The sequence below is a fragment of the Leptonychotes weddellii genome, chromosome X (genome assembly GCF_054177405.1).
Source record: "Leptonychotes weddellii isolate Sample4059 chromosome X, ASM5417740v2, whole genome shotgun sequence".
Lineage (NCBI taxonomy): Eukaryota > Metazoa > Chordata > Mammalia > Carnivora > Phocidae > Leptonychotes > Leptonychotes weddellii.
In genome coordinates this window covers 70,674,166-70,699,157 of record NC_138385.1, presented here as the reverse complement: position 1 = coordinate 70,699,157, position 24,992 = coordinate 70,674,166, and the positions used below count along the sequence as shown (strand labels likewise).

General features: G+C 40.1%; 1 protein-coding gene across 17 annotated transcripts in view; it reads left to right on the top strand.

Annotated features, from left to right (window-relative positions):
* JADE3 (jade family PHD finger 3) overlaps positions 1–24,992 on the top strand; it is a 137,881-nt gene that overhangs the window by 56,389 nt on the left and 56,500 nt on the right. For 12 of the 17 annotated variants that reach the window (XM_081809340.1, XM_031026831.2, XM_031026829.2 and 9 more), the window contains 2 exons: positions 19,792–19,848; positions 20,605–20,684. In XM_081809340.1, the coding sequence (XP_081665466.1) occupies positions 19,803–19,848; positions 20,605–20,684 (126 nt within the window). In that variant the 5' untranslated portion in view covers positions 19,792–19,802. Of the gene's footprint in view, positions 1–7,982; positions 8,041–15,788; positions 15,959–19,791; positions 19,849–20,604; positions 20,685–24,992 lie in introns of those variants that run through there. The other 5 variants (XM_081809349.1, XM_081809346.1, XM_081809350.1 and 2 more) reach the window with 3 other exon arrangements.

The window sequence follows — 24,992 nt, the reverse complement described above, 5'->3', positions numbered from 1 at the left end:
CTATAAACATCGGGGTGCACGTACCCTTTTGGATCCCTACTTTTGTATCTTTGGGGTAAATACCCAGTAGTGCAATTGCTGAATCATATGGTAGCTCTATTTTCAACTTTTTGAGGAACCTCCATACTGTTTTCCAGAGTGTATGCCACTCTGTTTTGCAGTGGTTTGTTACACAGCAGTTGATAACTAGAATAGCATAAATGAATGGGTGTGACTGTATTCCAATAAAACTTTATTTATGGACAATCAGTGGACACTGTTAGTCATGGGCCTCTAGTTACTGATGTGCTGGACTCTAGATCCCAAAAAAGGTAGAGATGTCTGGGGATTGTATCTCTGTAGATATGGGGATCAAAACATTCAGTGAAGGGAGGAAATGATCCCTGACTGTGAAGTCAAGGATTGCCCATGAACAGAGAGAAAAAGATGTTACTTCTATTCAGAGTGGCAGGCAAGAGAGTGGAGAGAGATGCAGGGCCAGAGACAAATGTATTATTGGCTTACTGTCTAAATGTGTACCTTTCTCCCTCTTGGTAGGATGGGACTGAGAATCCTGGGAGGGAGCACCTCTCAATGGAGAGGATGAATGAAGGAGGGAAATGAACTTTCTCCAAGGTTAGCCTGCAAACTAAAATTGCAAAGTAAGGACAGTTGTCCAAATTAGCAACCAGCAAATGAAAGTCATTTTACTCCCACTCCCAATGAGAATCATTTTAGAATGACTTTAAAGTTTAGGGTTTTCAAAGAGATAAAGAAGAATAACATCCATTACAAATTTTTCAAAAAATCTAGCCCATGCCTGGTAGGAGCTCATATTCTAGTTGGAGATTTAAAAAAAAAAAAAAATATATATATATAGAGTTGGTTACAGAACAGTTTAAGTTAGTGATGGTGCTATACCCAGGCCATTCGTAGGGCATATTGCTGTTGAGATTGTCAAGGTATGGGTGAGTCAGACAAAGGAGGGCTTTTAGAAGAGGTGACATGTTTTCTAAGCCTTACAAGGATAAGTTTATATGTTTCTAAGTGAGGAAGTGAGAAGAGGACCTTCCAGGCAGAAGGGATGGTAATAAAGCATATGGGTGAGAAGCAGCATGGGGATGGGAACTACAGAGGTTCAGTGTTGCTAGAGCATAAAAGCAGGGCAGTGTGGTGAGAGAGAAAGCTGCAGAATGAGATGCAGCTTGATGGTGGAGGACCTTGTTGGCTTTCATGAGGACCTTAAGAAAAGGTCTAAGGACAAAGGGAAGCCATTGAAGTCTCTCAGCAGTGAAGGGACATAGTCCGGTTTGTGTTTCAGATAAGTCTCTGGCAGTTGGGTGGAAGGTAAATTTGAGGGCAACAAGATCAGGAGTCCTAAGACCAGTTAGTTAGGAAGCTGCTATCACAGTCTTGGTTTTAGGAGACAGTTAGGTCCCAAACTAGGAAAATGAAGGTTAAAATGGGAATATTGATATAGAAGATTATTTCATAGGTTAACTTGGCAGGATTTGATGACTGATCCAGGGTGAGAGAAGAGAAAGAATTTAGAGATTTTTCTAGATTTTGTGACAGCATAAAGGAGGGTGCCAATGGAGACCACTAGAAGGGAGGAAGGACCAGTGGCCTTGGTGTTAATCACCTTCCAGGTTGATATGTATGGTTGGCAGGGGGTTTTGGATTTGTTCTTTTTTTTCTTCTCCCTCTTCCCCTCCCTCTTTCTTTCCTTTGTTTCCTTCCTTTGAGCCATAAGCATGTGTGTAGTATAGGACACTTTGGGGAAACACCATCACTTATGAGATGGTTAGAGGAAGAAAAGGGTATTAGGGAGCAACACAGGGAACCCAGAAAAAGCCTTTGGAAACCAAGGCAGTTGTTTTAAGAGCAGTGGTGGGAAGGAGGGAGGGAGAGATCAGCATGTAGCATACAGGTACTTAGAGATGAGGTTTGGGAAATATGCCCAAACTGGTGATTTTTTCAAGAATTCTGGTATGATAGAAACTTGTTGAGGAGTGACTAAAAGTAAGGAGGAGAAGAGAAACCATAGACTACTTTTTGAGGAGTTTGCAAGAGAAGGGAAAGAAAGAAATTAGGTATTAAATAGAGAAAAATGATGTAGGATCAAGAGAGAGTTTGGGGATAAAGGTAGGGAGAGATTTGAACCTGTTAACAGATATAAATCTAATATAAAGGCAGAATTAGGAAGTTAAAAGGCAGATTTTTTTCTGATCATAGAAAGTTATTTATTCATTCAGAGCTGTCTAAAAATTGGAATGGATTATCTTGTTAAATAGTGTGCCCTCTCACTGAGTGGTCAAGTAGAGGTTAGATGTTTTTCGGTGAACTGTATAGAAAGATATATTGGTGAATGACTTTGGGTTTTTTAGCCTCTGTTCAATTCTCAACAGTTTGCCCAAAGTTGTTTTAAGCATTATAAACTAATGAGTTAATCTGTGGACTTGTCTTGCCTGGCAGCTTTCCATAGATTTGTCAGATCAATGTGCCAAGTTAATTTATGTGCCTTTGATCTTGAAGGATGAAATTAAACTGCAGATTCTCAGATAACAAAATATTGAGGCTTAGTGTCCAGGAAAGTTCATCACTATGACAATCAACCATGGTCTGGACATAATAGGTATTTTTGATAAGGGTAGTCACTTTCCACACACGGCAACAATGAGTTTTATTTCAAATTTTTGAGAGTTTAATTTTCTATCTGTCCATTTTTTTTTAAAACACTGTTACTCGGAATGATCAAAATAGCACTGAGATGATAGGAGAAATGGATAGAGAAGAAAAACCTGTTTCCTTTTCTCTGTGATTCATATTCCTATATGAATGCTCTTAGTTTACATGAAGTTTGGTTTCCTAGGGCCAAGAGGAGATCATTATTTTCCATCTATGCTCTCTAGTCCTTATCTTAGATTGTTTAGTGATCCCTTTGGTTAGCATTTAAAACAGTTCAGGGTAACCTTTTGCAGTTTTGTCTCAAATGACTACTTACCTGTGTCCAAATCTGGCTTCCTGGGGCACTGAAGCATGAACGGCATAAATGACTGAACACAACTAATTCTCAGAAAGCCACATTTTAGTCAGTACTTTCCAGCTTTCTCATCATTTCTTTTACAGAACTAACAAGTGGTAGAACTAATTAATTAGAATTTTATTCCTTCTCAAGTTACACATTTTAAATTCTCCCTGTTAACCTTTTGAAAATGCCAGTAAGTAGTAAAATAACTAAAATCCAGACAGGGAAACAAGAAAATGCAAGTACTGGAAGAAGAGTTCCTACCCCCAAAGAAAAACCAGGAACACCAGGTATGGTGAATATTTATCCTTTAAGGAAAAATAGTTACATTCTTGTTACCAACTGGCCCACAGATAGGGAGTCACCCTCCAGTGACCCTCAGGCCTGTATGATTTACCTATTTCTTAGCCTGTTTCTTTCCTTCTGGGAGAGTGCAGTGAGTGAAAATCTCACAAGTCCTCAAGTTGATTCTTTTCCTTAATTTAATATTCTCCAGATATGGTAGGAACAGGAATAAGATACCCTTTTTATCATGTATTTCCTTTTTTAATAGTTAATTTTTTATTTTGAGATAATTTTTTGAAATAAGAGATTTTGAGATAATATGTCTAAATTTAGAGAGGAGTTGCAAAAATAGTAGAGTGAGCAACCTTGCTGTTCCAGAAAAGATGGAATAGACACATTTTACTCTATTCCATTTAAATACAATAATACAGGTAGTTTACAAGTAAATGGATGCAAAAAGGTATACCATGCAAACACCAATCAAAAGAAAGCTGGAGTGGCTATACTAATATCGGATAAATTAGACATCAGAGCAAAGAAAATTACCAGGGATGAGAGGAGACATAATGATTCAAAGGGTGAATCCATCCATAAGACACAGCAGTCTTAAATGTGTATCAACCAAATAACAGAGCTTCAAAGTACATGAGGCAAAACTCAACATAACTGAATTGAGAAATAGACAAATTCATAATTAGAGTTGGGAACTTCAGTGCCCCTTTCAGTAACCGATAGAACTGCCAGACAGAAGAAAATCAGCAAGGTTATAGAAGAAAATACACTACCAGTCAACCAGATCTAATTGACATAGAATGCTCCACAACAGCATAATATACTTACTTTTCAAGTACACATGTAACTAACATTCACCAAAATAGACTATATCCCAATCCATAAAACAAACCTCAACAAATATAAAAGAATTGAAATCATGCAGAGTATATTCACTGACCATAATGCAATCAAACTAGAAATCAAAAACAGGAAGACTACCCAAAAGTTTGCAAACACTTGAAAACTAAATAACACACTTCTCATTAATCCATGGGTAAAGGAGTGAGTCTCTAGGGGAAAAAAAAAAAAAAAAAAAGATACATTGCCCTGAATGAAAGTGAAAATTTGTAGTATGTAGCTAAATCAGTGCTGAGTGGGAAATCTGTGACACTAAATGCTTATTTATATGAGGAATGGGTGAAAGATCTCAAATGAATAATCTAGGCTTCAACCTCAAGATAATGGGGCAGTGGGGAGAGCAAAATAAACTCAGAACAAGCTGGAGAAAGGAAACAATAAAGAAAAGAGAAGTTCATGTAATTGAAAACAAAAACAGTAAAGAGAAACAGTGAATCCAAAAGCTGGTTCTTTGAAGAGAGATTCTGACTTAATTGGTAATGGGTGCAGTTTGGGCACTGAGGTTTTTACAAGCTCCCCAGATGATTCCAATGGGAAATGGGGATTGAGAACCTCTGCTGGGGAGGCTAGATAGGTTTTTCTTGAGACTTAACTCGTGTTGGCATCTGTGGCCCAGTTCCTTTCTTCTGAGGCAGATTTGTAGCCATGTCATTTTCCCTCACTTTTTGTTGCCCTCAAAGTCAGTACTGACTCTTTCCCTTATATGTCAATTTGCATGTCTGACTGCTCCTTTGCCACAGGCATTGTTGTAACTGGAGGTGAGGGTTTAACCTCAATCCCCCTCCACTTCACCCCCAGCCAACTTGATTGATTTTGGGATTAACACCGAAACCCCTCTCTGATTGGTTTGTCACACATCACTGGTTACCAGTTTTAGGCTCTGATCACCCAAGCCATAGTGACAGTGTGTCTGGTGCACCTGGTCCTGTGACCCTGGTCCTGAGGGAGCCAAAGGACTTGGTTTCTCAGTTCTGGTGGCCAGTACAGTGCCGGTCCTCTAGTAGCACAGTATTAACAGTTGGTCTGCAGTGGATTTGAACTTGCTCAGTAAGTTTGGGATTGTTTCTGTTTTGTTTTGTTTTGTTACCTTATATGTAAGGCTTACATGCCTTTTATTGTTACGAAAACCTGGGATAAAGGTTATTTTTCCTCCTAATAAACTCTGACAATCACTTTAAATCGGGTAGATGTTATAAACGTACTAGGGGTACATGTGAGCAAAAATCTCAGTGTGGAAGCAAGTCACAGCAGCAGATGGGACTTATTGGAAACTGCTATTTTTAAAAATGGTTTGTGTTTCTATCTGGAGAATTGTGTATTTCATAGTAAAAGCTATTCTTATTGATTTACTTTATTCCTAAGAAGTCTTATTTGCAAATGGTATTTTATCTTAAAAGGATTCATGTCTTGTACATATATCGCTTTTTATTCTTAAAATGCCAAGCCTACTTATTTGGGTCTTTGAAATTGTTGAATATATGTACATAAATTAAAAAGAACATGTACTGCTAATTTTTAAAAACTTACTGGAACTGGGGCTTTTTTCCCCTAAAAGGCATAAAACAGATTTTAATTTAGAAAGGCCTATGACCATTAAAATCTGTCAAGATAATATCACAGAATAGACCACCCAGGCTGAAACCTTCCAGTGAGGTCTGTATCAGCCAAACAGTGGGCTGAGAGATTAGAAAGGAGGCGGTGATGTTAGGAGAATGATAATTCAATTGTAGGCTTCCGATTTTCAGTATTCTTTCTTTCATTAAAATAAAGATTTCTTGGGGCACCTGGGTGGCTCAGTCGGTGAGCATCCAACTCTTGATCTCAGCTCAGGTCTTGATGTGAGGGTCGTGAGTTCAAGCCCCACATTGGGCTCCATGCTGGGCGTGGAGCCTACTTTTTAAAAAAAAAAAAAATAATTAATTAATTAATAAGCATTTATTTATTTATAAATAGTACATATTTGTTTTATATTATAATATTTATAAATAATAAATATTTCTTGTAGTTTAGACCAGAGGTTGACAAGCTATGGCCTGTGAGTCAAATCTAGCCTGCCACCTGTTTCTGTGTGGCCTGCGAGCTAGGAATGGTTTTTACATTTTTAAATGCTTAAAAAATGAAGAATAATATTTCATGATGTGAAAATTATACGAAATTCAAATTTCAGTATAATAAAGTTTTATTGGAGCAGAGCCATGCTCATTTGTTTATGTACTGTCTGTGACTGCTTTCATGCTACAATAGCAGATTTGAGTAGTTGCAACAGAGACCATATGGTCCATAAAGCCAAAAATATTTGCTAGCTGGTCCTTTCCAGAAAAAGTTTACTGAACCCTGATTTAAACTCCCTTCCTAGCCTAGCCTTTCTATGCAAAATGATTCCTACTCAGGAGGTTTGATATGCCTAAATAATTTGTTGACAAGTCTGTATATTAAAGAAGGTAAGCCTGCTTCCTGGCAATAGAGATAACTGTGGTTGACATGGAAATACTTCTCTGAGTGGCAGGAACCTACCCAGGTAAATTTGTATTTTCTTCTTTTTTCTTTAATGCATTTTAAGGGCTTTGGAGAAGAGTTGACCTCCAGATTCCTCATCGGGTCACAGGGAACTCATGAGTCACATGACGTGTCTTTCTTTTTAAAAACAAGCTTTAAAATGACACATACATACACACACAATAACCGAGATGCAGGTAGTCGTCTTTTAGAAAGTACAGAAAAGTTCGTCTACTCCAACTTCTGGTATCTTTTTTTTTTTAAGATTTTTATTTATTTATTTGACAGAGACAGCGAGAGAGGGAACACAGGCAGGGGGAGTGGGAGAGGGAGAAGCAGGCTTCCTGCTGAGCAGGGAGCGGGACGTGGGCTCGATCCTGATACCGATCCCAGGACCCTGGGACCATGACGTGAACCGAAGGCAGACGCTTAACAACTGAGCCACCCAGGCGCCCCTGGTATCTCTTTTTTAAAGACAAAGATTTGTTGGGGATGAGGAGAAGCAGTAAAATATGTAGGCTATGTTCTTTTTCTTATTTTTTGTTTACTCAGTCTCTAGATAGATATTTATGGCTTTAGTCACTGGACTACTGAAATGTGGTAGAGAAGAAAGATATGCGAGGTGAACAGGCTTGAAGGGAAGTTTTGTTTCCACAACATTGCATTGAAGTAGTGTGATGGATTGAATTGTTGTGTAGAGAGGGGTGAATTCCGAATTAAACCATAGGCAGCAGACTCAAATAGCTTCAACATGGAGATTAGTATTGTTTTCCCCAAAGCAGAGCTAATCAGCTCAAGAAACATATTTATAGCATTCATGATTTCTGTTGAAGGAATAGTGTAGGAGGTTCTTTGCCCACATGGGCAGGACTTGACCCTTAAGGATATAAGAAGAGTTCCGCTTTGGGCTGACCAGTGACCTAACTCAAACGTCTGTCTCTGTTAATGGCTCTGGAGGATATTTTCCTGAAAGCCTAAGGCAGCTGGACTTTTCAGATGTTTCTTTACTTAAGGATTACTTCCAAATACCATCATGGATTTATCCACCCTGATTTTATCTCAGTCCTTCTTGAACCTGTTTACGTTTTCATTCTGTTCCACTTCTTGAGCTGATGAGTTCTCTAAGTTCCCTAAGCATTGCTCAAAGTCCTGCTTTCTTTTTGATAAAATTGCCTTTAGGTTTCAGGGAGTGCCCCTTTGTTACTTTTACTCTGTGAGTGGGTGAATAAACTCAAGTCAATCATTTCTACCCTTGAGTCTTGTTTCTGCTTCATCCTTTTAGAGCAAGATTTCTCAACCTTGGCAGTATTGACAATTTGGACCAGATACATCTGTGCATTGTAAGAGACTATCCCTTGGGTTGTAGAATGGTTAGCAGCCTTTCTAGCCTCTAACCCCATAGATACCAGTAATAGCCCCCTTCCCAGTCGTGACAACCAAAAATGTCTCTAGACATCACCACGCCTTGGAGGATAAAATTGCCTTCAGTTGAGAACCACTGCTTTAGATGTTTGTCTTTCCCAAACTGCAAAGTTTTGTGCTTTTTGGACTACCATTATAATATGGAGGCTTCTCTATCAAATTGATTGTATTGTGCTTTTCTGGATTTTTTTTCCAGCTCTGGTTAATGTCCATGTTGAATGGCAGTGACAGCTATTTTTATAGCCTCAGTGTTTCAGGTCAGCTGCATCATTTGTGGGTGGCATGAGTGACAGATACCTTGAAATCTTAGAAGTATTTTTTTCTAATTATAAATGCCTTATATGTGTACTGGAAAAATGTGGACAATGGAAAAATTTGGGAAGAATGTTTTTTTTATCACCCCAAAATCCATCACTTTAACGTTACTAATGTAACTAATGTTGGTAAATTGGTTTATGGCCTTCATCTGTTTTCTATATATTTTATTTCATGTAATCTCACTGTAAAACCAATTTTTAGAGTGTTTTTTTCCACTTGACGTGTTAACATAAAGTTTTCCCCTTATACCATGTTTAAATGATTGAATGAAATATAATATTAATATGCTTTAATTATTCCTCTTTTGTTTGATAGCCAGGTTTCAGTTATTATTTTTTTTTTAAAAGATTTTATTTATTTATTTGACAGAGAGATAGCGAGAGAGGGAACACAAGCAGGGAGAGTGGGAGAGGGAGAAGCAGGCTCCCCACAGAGCAGGGAGCCCGATGCGGGGCTCGATCCCAGGACCCCAGGATCATGACCTGAGCCGAAGGCAGACGCTTAACGACTGAGCCACCCAGGCGCCCCTCAGTTATTATTTTTATTATGGAGTTTTAATGGACATTTTTGTCCATAATTATTTTCTGTGTTTTGGATTATTTTTCAAAGATGAATGTTGGAAGTAGAATTCCTGGGTCAAAAGGTGTGAATATGTTTAAAGCAGAGCATCAGATTATGTTTTAAACTGCTGCGTGGCCCCACAGAAGCCAGTGAAAAGGAGCTCCTTGCACTGACCATACATTTCAAAAGTCTGTCTCTTGGGCATATAGAAGGAAAGGGCTGTGTTTAAGTTAATCACTTTTCCTTGCCTGCCTGTTCTTCTGTGGGAATATTAATGGGGAGTCAAGTAGCCACCAAACCACAGACTTAGATTCCAGTCCCAAATAATCCCAGTTGGGTTAACTTCCAGACAGTGCTCTTTTAAAAGGGAGTTGCACCCAAGGAAGGCATTTACTTTATACATTTGTATTTTGCCTGGCTTACAGTCACCGTTAAAATAAATCAGCATGCTGTTAATCATTTTGGTTGAGATTATACTAGGAATAAGATCTGAAAACTGCCGTCAAATTACTGTTCCCAAGGGTGCAAGGTGAGGGCTGGTGCACGTTTCATTTCTGCCAAAACAAAGGCATACTCAGTGTGGGAGGTAAGGAAGAAAAGAATGCCTTTATAAAGTCTCTACCCTGAATAGAGGATTAGAAAATAAACAGCTGAATAATATATCCAAATATAAGACATTGAGGTGCATCATGAAGTTACTCCAAGATTGCATTGTATTTATTTATAGTTTTGCTTAACAAAAAATTTTATTCTGAAGTCCTTTGAAAAGTATACCACTTAGTGAAGATTTACATATTGTCTGGAGTAGTATGGGTGCCTAGAAGCAGAACCTGAGACAGTACTTGAACATGTATGATTTATTGAAGGAATGCTCTCAGGAGAAACTGATAAGGGAGTGAGGACAAGAGGGTAGGGAAGAAGGAGCTAAAGTAAGGATGTGGTCTTAGGGAAGTCTAGCCTTATCATGTTTTGGGTAGAGTGGGGGAGGATGTAGAACTGGTTGCTGGCCCCCACCGGGAGGGAGACTGGGGGAGTATAATCCCTGACAGGACTCCTGCGCTTAGTGAGGGGGACAGCTGTGAACCATTAGCAGCCAACAGGCAGTAGCTGGGAGGTGGGTATGTTGGCTAGGTGAAGGGGATGTGGGGTGGGGGGGGCACCATAGCGTCTGTTACTCTTCCGAATGTTTACTTTGTGCAGGACACTGTGCTAAGACTTGAGAGTAAAAGATGAATGTGACATAGTCCCAGCTTTTAAGATGGTTGTGGTCTAGTGGCAGGGCTGACCATGTAAAGAATATTTACAGTGTAAGCAAGGTGCTTTTTACACTGGCAAAAGCATGCACAGAGACTCAGAAAGCAAAGGAGTGAATAATTTGGGGAGAGGGCTATCTGGAGACCTTCACTGAGGGGATTCAACAAAGAGGTAGGACCAGGTTAGGGGCAAATGGGCTGGTCAGGGTTAACAAAGAAGGAACTGTAGACAGAGGGAAGAGCTCCATGCAAAGGCCGTCAGGTATGAGGTGAGATGTGTTCATGGAATCTCACTGGGCCTAGCATGTGCTGGAGGTAGGGAACAGCAGCTGATGAGGCCTCACAGATTGGAACCAGAATACTGTGGGCCTCCAAGGTCACGCTGAGGAGGCTGGGCTTAGAAGGGGCAGCATTCCTGCTGTCATCCCTCCCAGCCTGCCTAAGGTCTCAGGGTCAACTTGGAGTACCCATTCCTGATACACCTGCCAGCTCTGCCCTCTGGTGGCCATGTGGCTCCAAGCATGTCCCTTAAATGTTTCTGAACCCCAGTTTCCTCATCTGTAAAATGGCTGGTTGATGATGGTGATATTTATAGGACTTTTGTAATTAGAAATAATAAATAAAGACAGATCTAAAGATTTACTATCATTGTGATGCATTTACTGTTCTTTGTAATTTTCCTACAGTGATTAAAACAGCAGTGCTATCACAGAAATGGACAGACAGATCAATGCACTGTAACAGCCCAAACCCAAAAATTTTGCTTGCTGTGTTTTCTTTTCTAAAAATCATTAACAACCCACTTTCTTATTTCCCAGGACTGGTGTTACTGGTGTTAGTTAATCTGTTTCCTAGACTCTTTACTGATAATGCAAGATTTTTTTGTTTCCATCTTTCATAAAAAGTGATTGTTACTGTACTAGTTTTTAAAAACACAAAATTTTGCAGCTTCTTAAAAATTTGCACCTCCCTTGGTCATGAACAGTTTGATAACCAATAACCAATGGAAACAATGGAAATTACTATATTGTACACCTGAAACTAATATAGCATTGTATGTTAACTAACTGGAATTAAAATAAAAACATAAATACTACATACATAAAAACATAAATAAGAACATTAATTAATCAATTAATTAATGAATGAAAAGAAAATGGGGATACTGTTTTAGCCAAAGTTCCTAAGACCAGAACTTCAGATGAGAGGAATATCTATCTCACAAGAAGTCATGGATCTCCTGAAACTCAGGGAAGAGGAGAGAGGGTAGGGTCCGTGCTCAGTTGGCTTTCTTCACTGAGAGTTTTTGGAGAATATAACTGTTTCTTTTATGGCATATGCTACCTTCAATCCCAGTATGAGTTATCCATCTGGAGGTAATGTTCAATAGACAAAGAATTTTTCTATTGCTAACTCTTCTTGACTCTGCCTAAAAATTCTCACTGGTAAAATGTTACAATAACTTTTTTTAAAAATTATTTATTTATTTGACAGATAGAGAGCACAAGTAGGCAGAGCAGCAGACAGAGGGAGAGGGAGAAGCAGGCTCTCTGCTGAGCAGGGAGCCCGATGCGGGACTCGATCCCAGGACCCTGGGATCATGACCTGAGCTGAAGGCAGCCCTTAACCAACTGAACCACCCAGGCGCCCCTAAAATGTTACAATAACTTTTAAAGGTCTTTTTAAGCTTTATTGAGGTATAATTTATATACTATAAAATTCATGTATTTTAAGTATACAATTCGGTGAGTTTTGGTGTATTTACAGGGTTTTGCAACCATCACCGCTGTCCAATTTTAGAATATTTCTGTCACCCCCTCTCGCAAAAAAAGCTTCGTGCTCATTTGTAGTCAGTCTGCATTCCCACTCCCAACCCTAGGCAACCACTGCTTTAGACATTTTGTATAAATGGAATCACATAGTAAGTGATCTTGTGTTTATGGCTTCTTTCACTGAGCATAATATTTTGCTAAGTTTTTTTTTTACATGTTTTATGTATGTTTTTCATATTATAGCATGTATTAATACTTTGTTCCTTTTTACTGCTGAGTCGTATTCCATGGTATGGATGTACCACAAATTGTTTAACCATTCACCTGTTGAGAGACATCTGGGTTGTTTCCAGTTTGGAGCCATTATGAATAAAGCTGCTATAAACATTTGTGTACAGGTTTTTGTGTGAACATAAATTTTCATTTCTCTGAGCTAAATGCCCAGGAGTGCAATTCCTGGGTCCTATGGTAGTGGCATGTTTAATTTTTAAAGAAATAGCCAAATTGTTTTCTAGAATAGCTGTACCATTTTACATTCCCACCAGCAATGTATGAGTGATATAGTTTCTTCACATCTTCACCATTTGAATTATCACTATTTTTTAGTTCAGTGATTGTGGTCTTAATTTTCATTTCCCTAATGGCTAATGATACTGAGCATCTTTTCATGTGCTTATTTGCCATTCATACTGCTTTTTGATGAAATGTCTGTTCAAGTCTTTTGGACATTTGGATATTCTCCAACCATTTTCTTAAAAGATTTATTTATTTATTTGAGAGAGAGCAGGGGAAGGGGCAGAGGGAAAGAATCTCAAGTAGACTCCTTGCTGAGTGCGGGGCCCAATGCGGGGCTCAGGCTCAATCTCATGACCCTGAGATCATGACCTGAGCCGAAATCAAGAATCAAATGCTTAACCGACTGAGCCACCCCAGCACCCATTTTTAACAGAATCATTTGTTCCCTTACTGTTGAGTTTTGAGAGTTCTTTACATATTCTAGATATAAGTTCATTGTCGGATGTGTGGTTTAAAAGATTTTGTCCTGTTCCATAGCTTGTTTTTGTATCTTCTCAACAGTCTTTTGCAGAACTAGTTGGGTTTTGGTTTGTTGTTGTTGTTGTTTTTCATTTTGATGGAGGTCGATTTTTCTTTGACAGATCATGCTTTTGGTGTCAGGTCAAAGAACTCTTTGCTTAGCCCTTGATCCTGAAGATTTTCTCCTATGTTTTTCTAAAAGTTTTATAGTTCTACATTTAAGTCCATAATCCATTTTGAGTTAACTTTTGTATAAGGTATGAGACTTAGGATGAGGTTCATTTTTTTTTTTTTACTATTGTGCCAGTACCATTTGTTGAAAAGGCGATCCTTTCCTCTGTTGAATTACTTTTCTACCTTTATCAGAAATCTGTTGGGCATATTTGTGGAGTATATTTACTTTTAATAATGCAAAAATATATTAGGTTGTGGTTGGCAGGATGTCTATGCCCTAATCCCTGGAACCTATGAATATGTTAGGTTACATGGCAAAGGAGAATTAGGGTTGCTAATCAGATGACTTTAAAATAGGGGCATTATCCTGAATTTTCTGGGTGAGCCTGAAGTAATCACAAAGGTCCTTAAAAGTGGAAGAAGGAGGCAGAAGAGAGGGTCAGAGAATGAGGTGTGATGACAGAAGCAGGGTCAGAGACATGCAGTGTTGCTGGCTTTGAAGATTGAGGAAGATGGCCAAGATCTAAGGAATGTGAGTGGCTTCTAGAAGATGGAAAAGGCAAGGAAATGGATTCTCTGCTCGAGCCTCCACAAAGGAATGCAACCCCACTGATACCTTGATTTTAGCCCAGTGATACCTGTATCAGACTTCTGACCCACTGAACCGTAAGATAATAAATTTGTGTTGTTTTGAGCCACTGAGTTTGTGGTAACTTGTTACTGCAATAATGAAATACTAATAAATCTATATTTTAGAAAAGCTCCCATTGATAACAGGATTTTAAACATTTGGGCATAGCATTTCTCTGGAAAGTTTACATATATGGAACATCCCAATGATATCAGACAAATGAAGTTCTACTCAATAGAGAATAAGTGCATTCAATAGGAAATAATTAGAAAATATACTACTTTTATTTTTGTTTTAATTTCTGTATTCATTGTGACTTTAAATTACACATTACTTTTTGATATATTTTATATATAATATTTTTTATATTTTGTTACTGTTGTTGGTTTTGTTTGCATTTCAGAAGAGCCTTTGAATGTCTTAAGTTTTGCACTAAGGAGCCAGATGTAGCCCCCAGAATTTATATGATAGGAGGGTAACATTCTATTTAAAGAAATAGCCTTCAGGGCACCTGGGTAACTCAGTCGGTTAAGCGTCCAACTCTTGATTTCAGCCCAGGTCATGATCTCAGGGTTGGGAGATCAAGCCCTGTGTTGGGCTCTGCATGGGCATGGAGCCTACCTAAGATTCTCTCTCCCTCTGCTGCCCCCCTCCTCCCTCCCTCTAGAAAAAAAATAAGTTTATAAAAAATAGTCTTCAGCTTTCACAATATATACAAACATTGAATCATTATGTTGTATACCTGAAACTAATTTAGCGTTATATGTCAGTTATACCTCAAATTTTTTTTTTTAAGATTTTATTTATTTATTCATGAGAGACAGAGAGAGAGAGAGAAGCAGAGGGAGAAGCAGGCTCCCAAGGAGCAGGGAGCCCGATGCGGGGCTCGATCCCAGGACCCTGGGATCATGACCTGAGCCGAAGGCAGACGCTTAATGACTGAGCCACCCAGGCACCCAGTTATACCTCAATTTTTAAAAATACTCAGTTGACTTTAACAGTAGGACAAATAGAAATTTGATCAATGGTTTTGATACTTGTGCTAATCCCATTAGTTTTTTTAAGAACAGCTTTTATTGAGATATAATTTACGTACCGTACAATTCAACCATTTAAAATGTACAACTTCATGATTCTTAATATATTAACAGATATGTGCAACCATCACTGTAGAGCACTTTGAATATCTTATCTACCTTCTGACGTCACTGTTTCTGATGAAAGGTCAACTGTTAATCTTATTGGAGTTACCTTATAAGTGAGGGGTCACTTTTCCCTTGCTACTTTTAGGATTTTCTCCTTGTCTGGCTTTCAGCAGTTTTACCATGATGTACCTGTTTATGGACCTCTTTGCAGATGGTAGTGGTAGTGGTGGTAGTATAAATGACTTAGAGTTTGTTGAGCTTCCTGAATGTGCAAATTAATTTTTTTCAGTAAATTTGGAGATTTTTCAGCCTTAATTTTTTTTTTTTAAGATTTTATTTATTTGACAGAGAGAGAGACAGCGAGAGAGGGAACACAAGCAGGGGGAGTGAGAGTGGGAGAAGCAGGCTTCCCACGGAGCAGGGAGCCCGATGCGGGGCCGGATCCCAGGACCCTGGGATCATGACCTGAGCCAAAGGCAGACGCTCAACTGACTGAGGCACCCAGGCACCCGATTATATTGTCTTTTTTTTTTTTTAAAGATTTATTTATTTATTTATTTGACAGAGACAGACACAGTGAGAGAGGGAACACAAGCAGGGGGAGTGGGAGAGGGAGAAGCAGGCTCCCCGCGGAGCAGGGAGCCCGATGCGGGGCTCGATCCCAGGACCCTGGGATCATGACCTGAGCCGAAAGCAGACGCCCAACGACTGAGCCACCCAGATGCCCCATGTATAATTCTTTTTTAAAAATATTTTATTTATTTATTTATTTGACAGAGCTTGCACAAGCAGGGGGAGCTGCAGACGAAGAGGGAGAAGCAGGCTCCCCCCTGAGCAGGAAGCCTGATGTGGAGCTCGATCCCAGGACCCTGGGATCATGACCTGAGCTGAAGGCAGACGCTTAACCGACTCAGCCACCCAGGCACCCCAAGATTTATTTTGGAGAGGTGGGGGGGTTGGGCAGAGGGACAGAGAGAATCTCAAGCAGACTCAGCGCTGAGCTCAGAGCCTGATGCGGGGCTTGATCTCACGACCCTGAGATCATGACCTGAGCTGAAGTCATGAGTTGGACACTTAACCTACTGAGCCACCCAGGCGCCCCAGCCATAATTTTTTTGAATACTTTTTCTGCTCCTTTCTCTCTCCTTTCCTTCTGGTACTCCCATATATGTTGGTACACTTAATGGTGTCCCATATTTCTCTGAGGTTTTATTCATTTTTCTTCATCTTTTTTCTCTTCTGTTCTTTGGCTTGCATAGTCTCTTTTGATCTATTTCAGGTTCATTAATTCTTTATTTTTCCAGTTCAAATCTGCTGTTGGGCCCCTTTAGTGAATTTTTTCATTTCAGTTATTGTACTTTTCAATGCCAGAATTACCATTTGATTCTTTTTTATGCTTTCTACCTCTTTATTGATAGTCTTACCTTCCTTTACTTCTTTTTTTACCTTCATTTCTTTTTTTAAAATTATTTAAGATTTTATTTATTTATTTGACACAGAGAGAGAGGGAGAGCACAAGCAAGGGGGAGTGGCAGGCAGAGGGAGAGGGAGAAGCAGTGCTGAACAGGGAGCCCGATGCGGGACTCGATCCCAGGACCCTGAGATAATGACCTGAGCTGAAGGCAGACAGACACTTAACCGACTGAGCCACCCAGGCGCCCCCTTCCTTTATTTCTTTAATGATGGGTTTTTTTTGTTTTCTTTTGTTTTTTTTTAGCTCTTTGGACATATTTATATGGCTAATTTGAAGTCTTTACCTGTCAAATCTGATATCTGGTTGCTCTCATAGGCAGTTTCTGTTGCTTTTTTGTCTGCTTTGTAGGTCATACTTTCCTGTTTCTTTGTATGTCTCATAATTTTTTGTTGGAAACTGGACATTTTAGATAATATAATGTAGCAACACTGGGTACTGGCATCGCACCCCCGCCCAAGGCACTTTGTTATTTGCTTATTTCTTTAATGACTGGCTAGATTATTTTACTAAAGTCTATTTACTCCCCACTTTTTTTTTTTTGAGGGGCAGAGGAGGTGGGGGTAGAGGGAGAGCGATAAAATCTTAAGCAGCCTCCATGTCCAGCACAGAGCCCTGACACGGGGCTCAATCTCACTACCCTGAGATCATGACCTGAGCCAAAATCAAGAGTCAGACACTTAACCAACTGCGCCACCCAAGTGCCCCTATTTACTCCCCATTTTTGCCCTGCAGTGTAAGTCTTGTTGTTTCTTAGGGGTGCAGCCTTTGTTATGCCCCAGTCACCCTGGGATGACATTGGTTTTGGCAGGGCTCTTTTTGACTTTTCCCTCACCACACCACACTGTTAAGCTGAACTGGCTGATTGCTCTGTTGTTTTTAATACCCTGGGACATAAATTGTTCTACAAACTGATCCAGTCAAACTAGAGCTCCTTCAAAGGGATAGTTCCTGAGATCAGTATTTGAGATTTTTTTCTGACCCCAGGATTGTTCCTCCCAGCTCTCTCTTTCCCTGGTTCTCCAGCATGCTAGCCAGCCTAGGCTTGAACTTCTCCACACTCGGTTGCAAATGAAGTCAACTCCCAATGGGGAGAGATTTCGAGCCCTCTCCTCTATGGTCTACTTCTCCCCCTGGGCAAAGTCTCTGAGCCACAGCGCTAGTGTAGAGGGTGGGGACAATGATGTATTTCCCTCTGAGTGATAGCCCCAGGTCTCCTAGGTTTGCCTCTCCTCATGTAGAACCCCCACTCGATGAGCTGGAGTCAGGGCAGTTGGAGCCTCAGTATTCTTGGTGGCACCACAGCCAAGGTATAGCCTCCATCCCAGGAGCGGGGGCCATCTGGAAGAAGGAAGGCCCAACCTCTCAGCTACTCTTGTCTGGAACTTAACCTCAGCAACAGGTAGCTGGGGCAGGATGAAAAATGCTGTCATCCTGCTCCTACCAGGAGGAAAGCCTTACACCTGGGAGCTGAGGGAGAGAGAGCTCTGTGTTCTTGGCTGCACCAGTCTGGTATGAAATCTGTGCTGGGAGAGGTCCAAATACCACAAATTCTTTCTTACTGAGTTTTAGTAGATTTTCTTCAATAAATGCGTCTTCATTTGCTGTATGCCCATAAAGCCATTGCTAGAGACTTTAAATGAATAGCTCTTTGTTTCTTTTTAAAGTAATTTTCACCAGTTTCACTGGGGAGTGGGTTGGTGAAGCTCTTCACACTGTCATGCCAGAAGTGGAACTTTGTTAGCTTTTTAACACAGTTTTGTTTCTGTTCCCCCGTAATTGCTCACAATGGCCTTGTACTAGGGTTTCTATCTCCTTTGTAGATTCTGAGTGGCTCAAAGGCAGTAGCTCTGACCTTTATTCCTTGTGGAATCATGATCGCCTCTAATAGCATTTTGTATACTGTGGCACATAGAAGACTGTCAGTTACTCATTGTATCACTGTCTTTTCTAGTTCATTTCTTCAGTACTTGCTTTGTAACTTGGAGTGCCTTCCATTTTTCTATACTCTAGTGCTGGTGTGTTTCCAGAAAAGTTGTGCCTCTTTTTTATCTGCCATTGGCCACACATACACAAGGAAGGGCACTTAAGTTTTAAGTTTTAGTCAAACCCATTATACATTTTTCACAATATTAGGAGCTTTCTTTTTTTTTAAGTGCTGATGATCTCTCTTTTTTTAAGATTGTATTTATTTGTTCATTTGAGAGAGAGAGCACATGTGAGCAGGGGGAGGGGCAGAGGGGGAGGGAGAGGAAGAGGGAAAGGATCCCAAGCAGACTGTGCACTGAGTGCAGAGCCCTACGTGGGGCTCAATCTCAGGACCCTGAGATCAGGACCCTGAAACCAAGAGTCAGATGCTTAACCAACTGAGCCACCCAGGCACCCCTATAGGCAAAAATGGGGAGTAAACAGGGGCACCTGGGTGGCGCAGCTGGTTAAGTGTCCGACTCTTGATTTTGGCTCAGGTCACCAGTGAAACTGGTGAAAATTACTTTAAAAAGCTTTCTTGTGGTATGTGTGTGTGCGTGCGCGTGTGTGTGTGTGTATAAATTTTAAATTAGGCTAGTTGTTTGGGGGATAGGGGCAGGGAGAAAGAAAGGGAAAAAGGGCAGACAGAAAAGCAGTATGGGGGCGCCTGGGTGGCTCAGTTGGTTAAGCAACTGCCTTCGGCTCAGGTCATGATCCTGGAGTCCTGGGATCGAGTCCCACATTGGGCTCCTCGCTCAGCGGGGAGCCTGCTTCTCCCTCTGACCCTCTCCCTTCTCATGCTGTTTCTCTCTCCCTCGCTGTCTAATAAATAAATAAAATCTTTAAAAGAAAAGCAGTATGGTTGTGCTCTTAAAGGTGGGACATGCCTCATTTGTTCTTTCTTCAGCCAACTATATCTCATGCCTTTTGACCTTGGCCCTTGACAGCTCTGCCTTGCAAATGCTTTTTCCTTTCCTGCTCCTCCCCTACTGGGGTTCCCTAGCTGGTGATGGCCACATGGCTACCCACTTTTGTTTGGGTGGACAGTGGTCATGTGGCCCCCTCTGAGGCAGCCAGTTCTGGACCATTGATACGGTGCTGCTTGGGCATCCTCCTAAGGCTCATATATGGCCTCCTCAGTCTTTGTTACCCTCCGTGTTGGAGAATTTGATAGTATCCTTCTCCCATCACTGTCATTTGAGAATATTTTTGGCAGAAATAATTTGATTTGTGTGATTTGCCTGCTGCTGCTTCTTGGGATCTATAGGGCAGTGTTGACTGCCTTTGAAACGGATGTGTGTGTGTGTTGACTGTTTTATTCAGTGTTGTTCTCTTTCCCAGGATGCTCCAGGATGAAACGCCATAGAACACTCAGCAGCAGTGACAGTTCAGACGAGAGTGAGTAGAACCGGCCAACCGTTGGTAACTCTGTATCTATACCCTTTGAGGGTTTATTCTTTGACTTGAAGACAAGCTGTTTCATGTTTCTTTCAGTGGTTAAAAAATAACATATCTAGGAAGGAAAGCTTAGGGTACTATTTATCTTATTCATTTAAATTTCATTAGAAATAGGTGGGAAAATTGTGGGGTTTTTTGTGGCATATAGCATTTTGTTGTTTACTTTTCATTTACCAAAACAACAAAAGCCAAATCTAATAATGATTTAACAGTACTTTCTAGAAAGGACAAAAAGTATGAGAGCATAAATTATAGGCCCTACAATTCCAATTGTAACTAGGTATTAAATGTTTGACTGGGTGAATCATCATTTGTAGCATTTGGGGGAGGGCTGAAGGATACACAGATTACTTGCCTCACATTTTTAGTTTTTCCAGTTGCTTTTGCAGATACTTTTTCTCCAGGTGGAATGTGAATCATATTGTTTCAAAATGTTGTGAAGTATGACTACACCAAATCAAACCTCCTCAGCATTAGCACTGTTGAAGCTTTTACATGCTGGGAGGTCATCTATAAATGTCGTTAAACACCATTATGAGTCTTTCTTGATTGCAATTTAACTGTTTTCTTCAGTGGTATGAGATGACTGTGCTCTTCTCCATCATACCTTTCATATTCTCTTGGATGACATTTAGTTTTGTGACATTTAGTAATATTAGCAAGTCTCAGTATTTTTTGTCTAATTATCTTTTGCAGGTCCTTCCACTTCCTTTACTTCTGGCTCAATGTATAGGAGCAAGTCAAGAATTCCAAATGAACACAAGAAGCCTGCTGAGGTGAGATCAGATATTTAATTTTTAGACTTAAAAAAAATAGATAGCTGCCTTCTGCCTACATACTTACAATGGCCAAATCTTAGAGATGTGAGGATTAAACTATGTGCCAAGGGATAGACTTGTTTTCTTATGAATTTTTTTGGTTTTTAAGAAAGATTCCGTTTTCTTATCCCTTTGGGAAAACAGTAATCATCACACCGATTTCATTTTGGTGATGACATTTAGGTGCCTGGCTTTAGAATATAAGGCCTCCCCTAGCCAAGAAGTCAAAGGGAGCCAGACTTGGGGAATTGGGAAGGACCCAGAGATCTGGCCTTGATTGGAAAGAGCTAAGTTGGCAGGTGGAAGGCAGTGCAAGTAGGGATTGATGGGAAGATTATGGATGGAGAGGGGAAAGAGAGGTTGAAGATCTGAGCTATGGGCTTTGAGGGGTCTTTATAGACTTCAGAGCACTGCCAGCCCAAAGAAAATAAATCATTCCTTGTGAGGCTGGTCATCCTCTTTTTTAAAAAAAGATTTTATTTATTTGAGAGAGAGAGAGCATGAGAGAGAACATGAGAGTGGGGGAGGGGCAAAGGGAGAGGGAGAAGCAGAGTCCCTGCTGAGCAGGGATCCTGACTCGGGGCTCAATCCCAGGACTCTGGGATCATGACCTGAGCTGAAGGCAGACGTTTAACCAACTAAGCTACCCAGGTGCCCTGAGGCTGGTCATCATCTACCCCAAGGGCAGCAAAATGCCAGGGTTGCACTTGGACTTGGTAATGGTTTTGCGGATCCTATAGACTTTCCTCTATGATAATTAAATGATGAAAACTGACATTGTGTGTCTTCACTTCTGTGAGTAGACTTCTTTAGCTGCAAAGGAAAAGGAGTGTATTAGTTAACTATTGCTACATTACAAATGATCACAAAACTAGTGGCTTAAAGCAGCAAACATTTATTATCTCAGTTTCTGTGAGTCAGGAGTCTGGGCACAGCATACCTAGGTTCTCTGTTCCAGGTCTTTCAAGGCTGCAATCAGTATGCTGACTGGGCTATGTTCTGGAGATTCTACTAGGGAAGAATTCACTTCCACGTTCATTCAGGTTGTTGGCAGAATTCATCTCCTTGCAGCTACAGGACTGAGATCCCTGGTTTTTGCTGGCTTTTGCTGGAAGACTACCCTCTGCTCATAGAGACTGCTCCTAGTTTTTTGCCATATGGCCTTCTCCATACATCCTCTCAAAACATGGCAGCTTACTTTTTCAAAGTCAACAAGGGGAGAATCTTTTGCTCCAGTCTGCTAAGACTGAGTCTTTTTTTTTTTTTTTAAAGATTTTATTTATTTATTTGACAGAGAGAGACACAGCGAGAGAGGGAACACAAGCAGGGGGAGTGGGAGAGGGAGAAGCAGGCCTCCCGCCGAGCAGGGAGCCCGATGAGGGGCCCGATCCCAGGACCCTGGGACCATGGCCTGAGCCAAAGGCAGACGCCCAACGACTGAGCCACCCAGGTGCCCCAAGACTGAGTCTTATATAGTATAACACAATCATGGGAGTGACATCCCATCACATTTGCTACATTACATAACCTAATCAAGGAATTGACATTCCATCACATTTGACATGTTCTATTGGTTAGAAGCAAGTCACAGGTTCCACCTACCGTCACACAAGATGGGGCAGGGAGCGCGTTGCTTTAGGGTGTCATCCAGAGAGAGCATTTCTCTCTCTCTTTCTCAGAGGTCACTTTTCATTTCCATCTGGTCACTTTTCATTTCCATCTTTTGCTTAAGATCTTTCTGGGCACAGTAAAATACCAGAGTGTGTTTATATGTGTCTGTTTCAAGCAGAAATACTTAGGGAATAAAATGCACATAAACAGGAACAGAGCAAATTTCCCATCTATCCAGAGGAGGCTTTGACTATAGAATGGTGAGAAAGAAATTTTGCTACTTTTCCATTTAGGACAGCCAGTCCTAGAACATAAAGTGACTCAGTAGCTTTGGGTCTTAAGTCCTGATGCCTCTAGTTCAGTGAGAATAGCAGTCTTTTGTTGCAAGGGATAGGGGACCTGGGCTACTGGAAACAAATTTTTTACTTTTTATTTCACATTCTGTTATAAAAGAGAGAACCTAATATTGTAGAACAAAACTAGCTTTGGCATTAGAAGAGAATGATTGCATGTTTTGCCTTGCTGGCTTATTCATCTCTCTGAAATAATTTGTTTTGTCATTATAACATGGGACATTATCACAGCTACCTCTCATAGCTACCATTTATTGAAATTTTATGTGCCAAGAGCTTCATATTAGACAATCTGATTGTTTCCCAAAATTAAGCAATTATAATAATCTCCTTGGGTGCTTCCTTCATTTAAGAAATTTTTTATTAATGTCAGTATGGACTCATGTACATTTATTTTATACTTGAGGCTATAATCCAATACTACATAATTTATTGTGTTGCTCAAATTGTTTCATAAATCAGTGAAATCATCTCATATTTTTCTCTTCAATTCCATTGATTTCTGTTCTTAGTTTTATTATTTTCTTTCTTCTTGCTTTAGGTTTACTTTGTTCTTTTTCTAGATTCTTGAAGTGGGTGCTTCGGCTGTTTGAGACTTTTCCTCCTTTTTTTTTTTCCCCTCTTTTCTAATGTAAGAATTTTAGTTTTATAAATTTCCCTTTAATTTTTTTAAAGATTTTATTTATTTGAGAAACAGAGAGAGAAAGAGTGAATGCGAGCAGGAGGGAGGGGCAGAGGGAGAGGGAAAAGCAGGCTCCCTGCTGAGCAAGGAGCTTGATGCAGGGCTCAATCCCAGGACCCTGAGATCATGACCCAACCTGAAGGCAGATGCTTAACCAACTGAGCCACCCAAGCACCCCTATAAATTTCCCTTTAAACACTTCTTTAGCTGCATCCCATTAATTTTGATATGTTTGTTTTCATTTTTATCCAGTTCAGTGTATTTTTTATTCTTCTTAAGACTTCGTCTTTGACCCATGGCTTATTTTTAGAAGTATGTTGTTTCGTTTCCAAGCACTTGGAGACTTTCCTGCTATCTTTCTGTTATTGATTCTAGTTTGAATCCAATTTTGATGGAGAACATTATTTCTCCAATTTCACTTATTTTACATCTGTCAAGGTTTGTTTTATGGCTAAGGATATGGTTTTTTCTTGGTAAATGTTTCATTTTATAGTACTTGCAAAGACTGTGTATTATGCTGTTGTTGGGTCCTACTGGTTGACAGTGTTCTTCTGTATCCTCACGGATATTCTGCTTAATAGTTTTATCAGTTGTTTAGAGAGGGCTGTAGCAGTCTCCAACTGTAATTATGGATTTGTGTATTTCTCCTCTCCATTCTGTCAGTTTTGCTTTATATATTTTGAAGCTTTTTTGTTAGGTGCTTACATATTTAGGACTGCTATATCTTGGTGAATTTAGCATCATTTAATGTCCCTCTTTGTCTTCGATGATTTTGTTTGCTGTGGAGTCTGCACTATCTAATATTAATATAGTTAGTGGCTTTCTTTTGATTCATGTTAATATTGTATATTTTTCCATCCTTTCACTTGTAACATATGTATGATTATATTTGAAGTGAGTTTCTTATAGATGATATATAGTTGGGTCATTTTTTTATTTTTATTTTTTTTATTTAAAGATTCTATTTATTTATTTGACAGAGAGATAGACAGAAGAGCACAAGCAGAGGGAATGGCAGAGGGAGAGGGAGAAGCAGGCTCTGCACTGAGCAGGGAGCCTGATGCGGGACTCGATCCCAGGACCCTGGGATCATGACCTGAGCCGAAGGCAGACGCTTAACCATCTGAGCCACCCAGTCGCCCTAGTTGGGTCATTTTTTAAAAAAGATTCGTTACTTGAGAGAGAGCACGAGTGAGGGGCGGGGCTGAGGAAGAGGGAGAGAGAATCTCAAGCAGACTCCCTGCTGAGCGCCAAGCCCAATGCAGGGCTTGATCCCACAACCCTGAGCTCATGACTTGAGCAGAAATCAAGAGTTGGACGCTCAACCCCCTGAGCCACCTGGGTGCCCCTAGTTGGGTCATTTTTTAATCCACTTTTTCAGTATCAGGAATAAGGGAAGAATAAGAATAAAAATATGGGTAAATATAATAAACTATCCTTCTCTTGAGTTTTATAAATGTTTGTTGGTTGAAGCAAAAATTACAACATTGTCTAGTACAGTTCTCAAAGTATGTAGAGAGAATATTTAAGACAATTATACTATAAAGGTGGGGGGGTGGATAAATGAACCTGGATGGTGGTAAGGTTTCTTTCCTTTTCTTGAGGCTATATAATAGATTA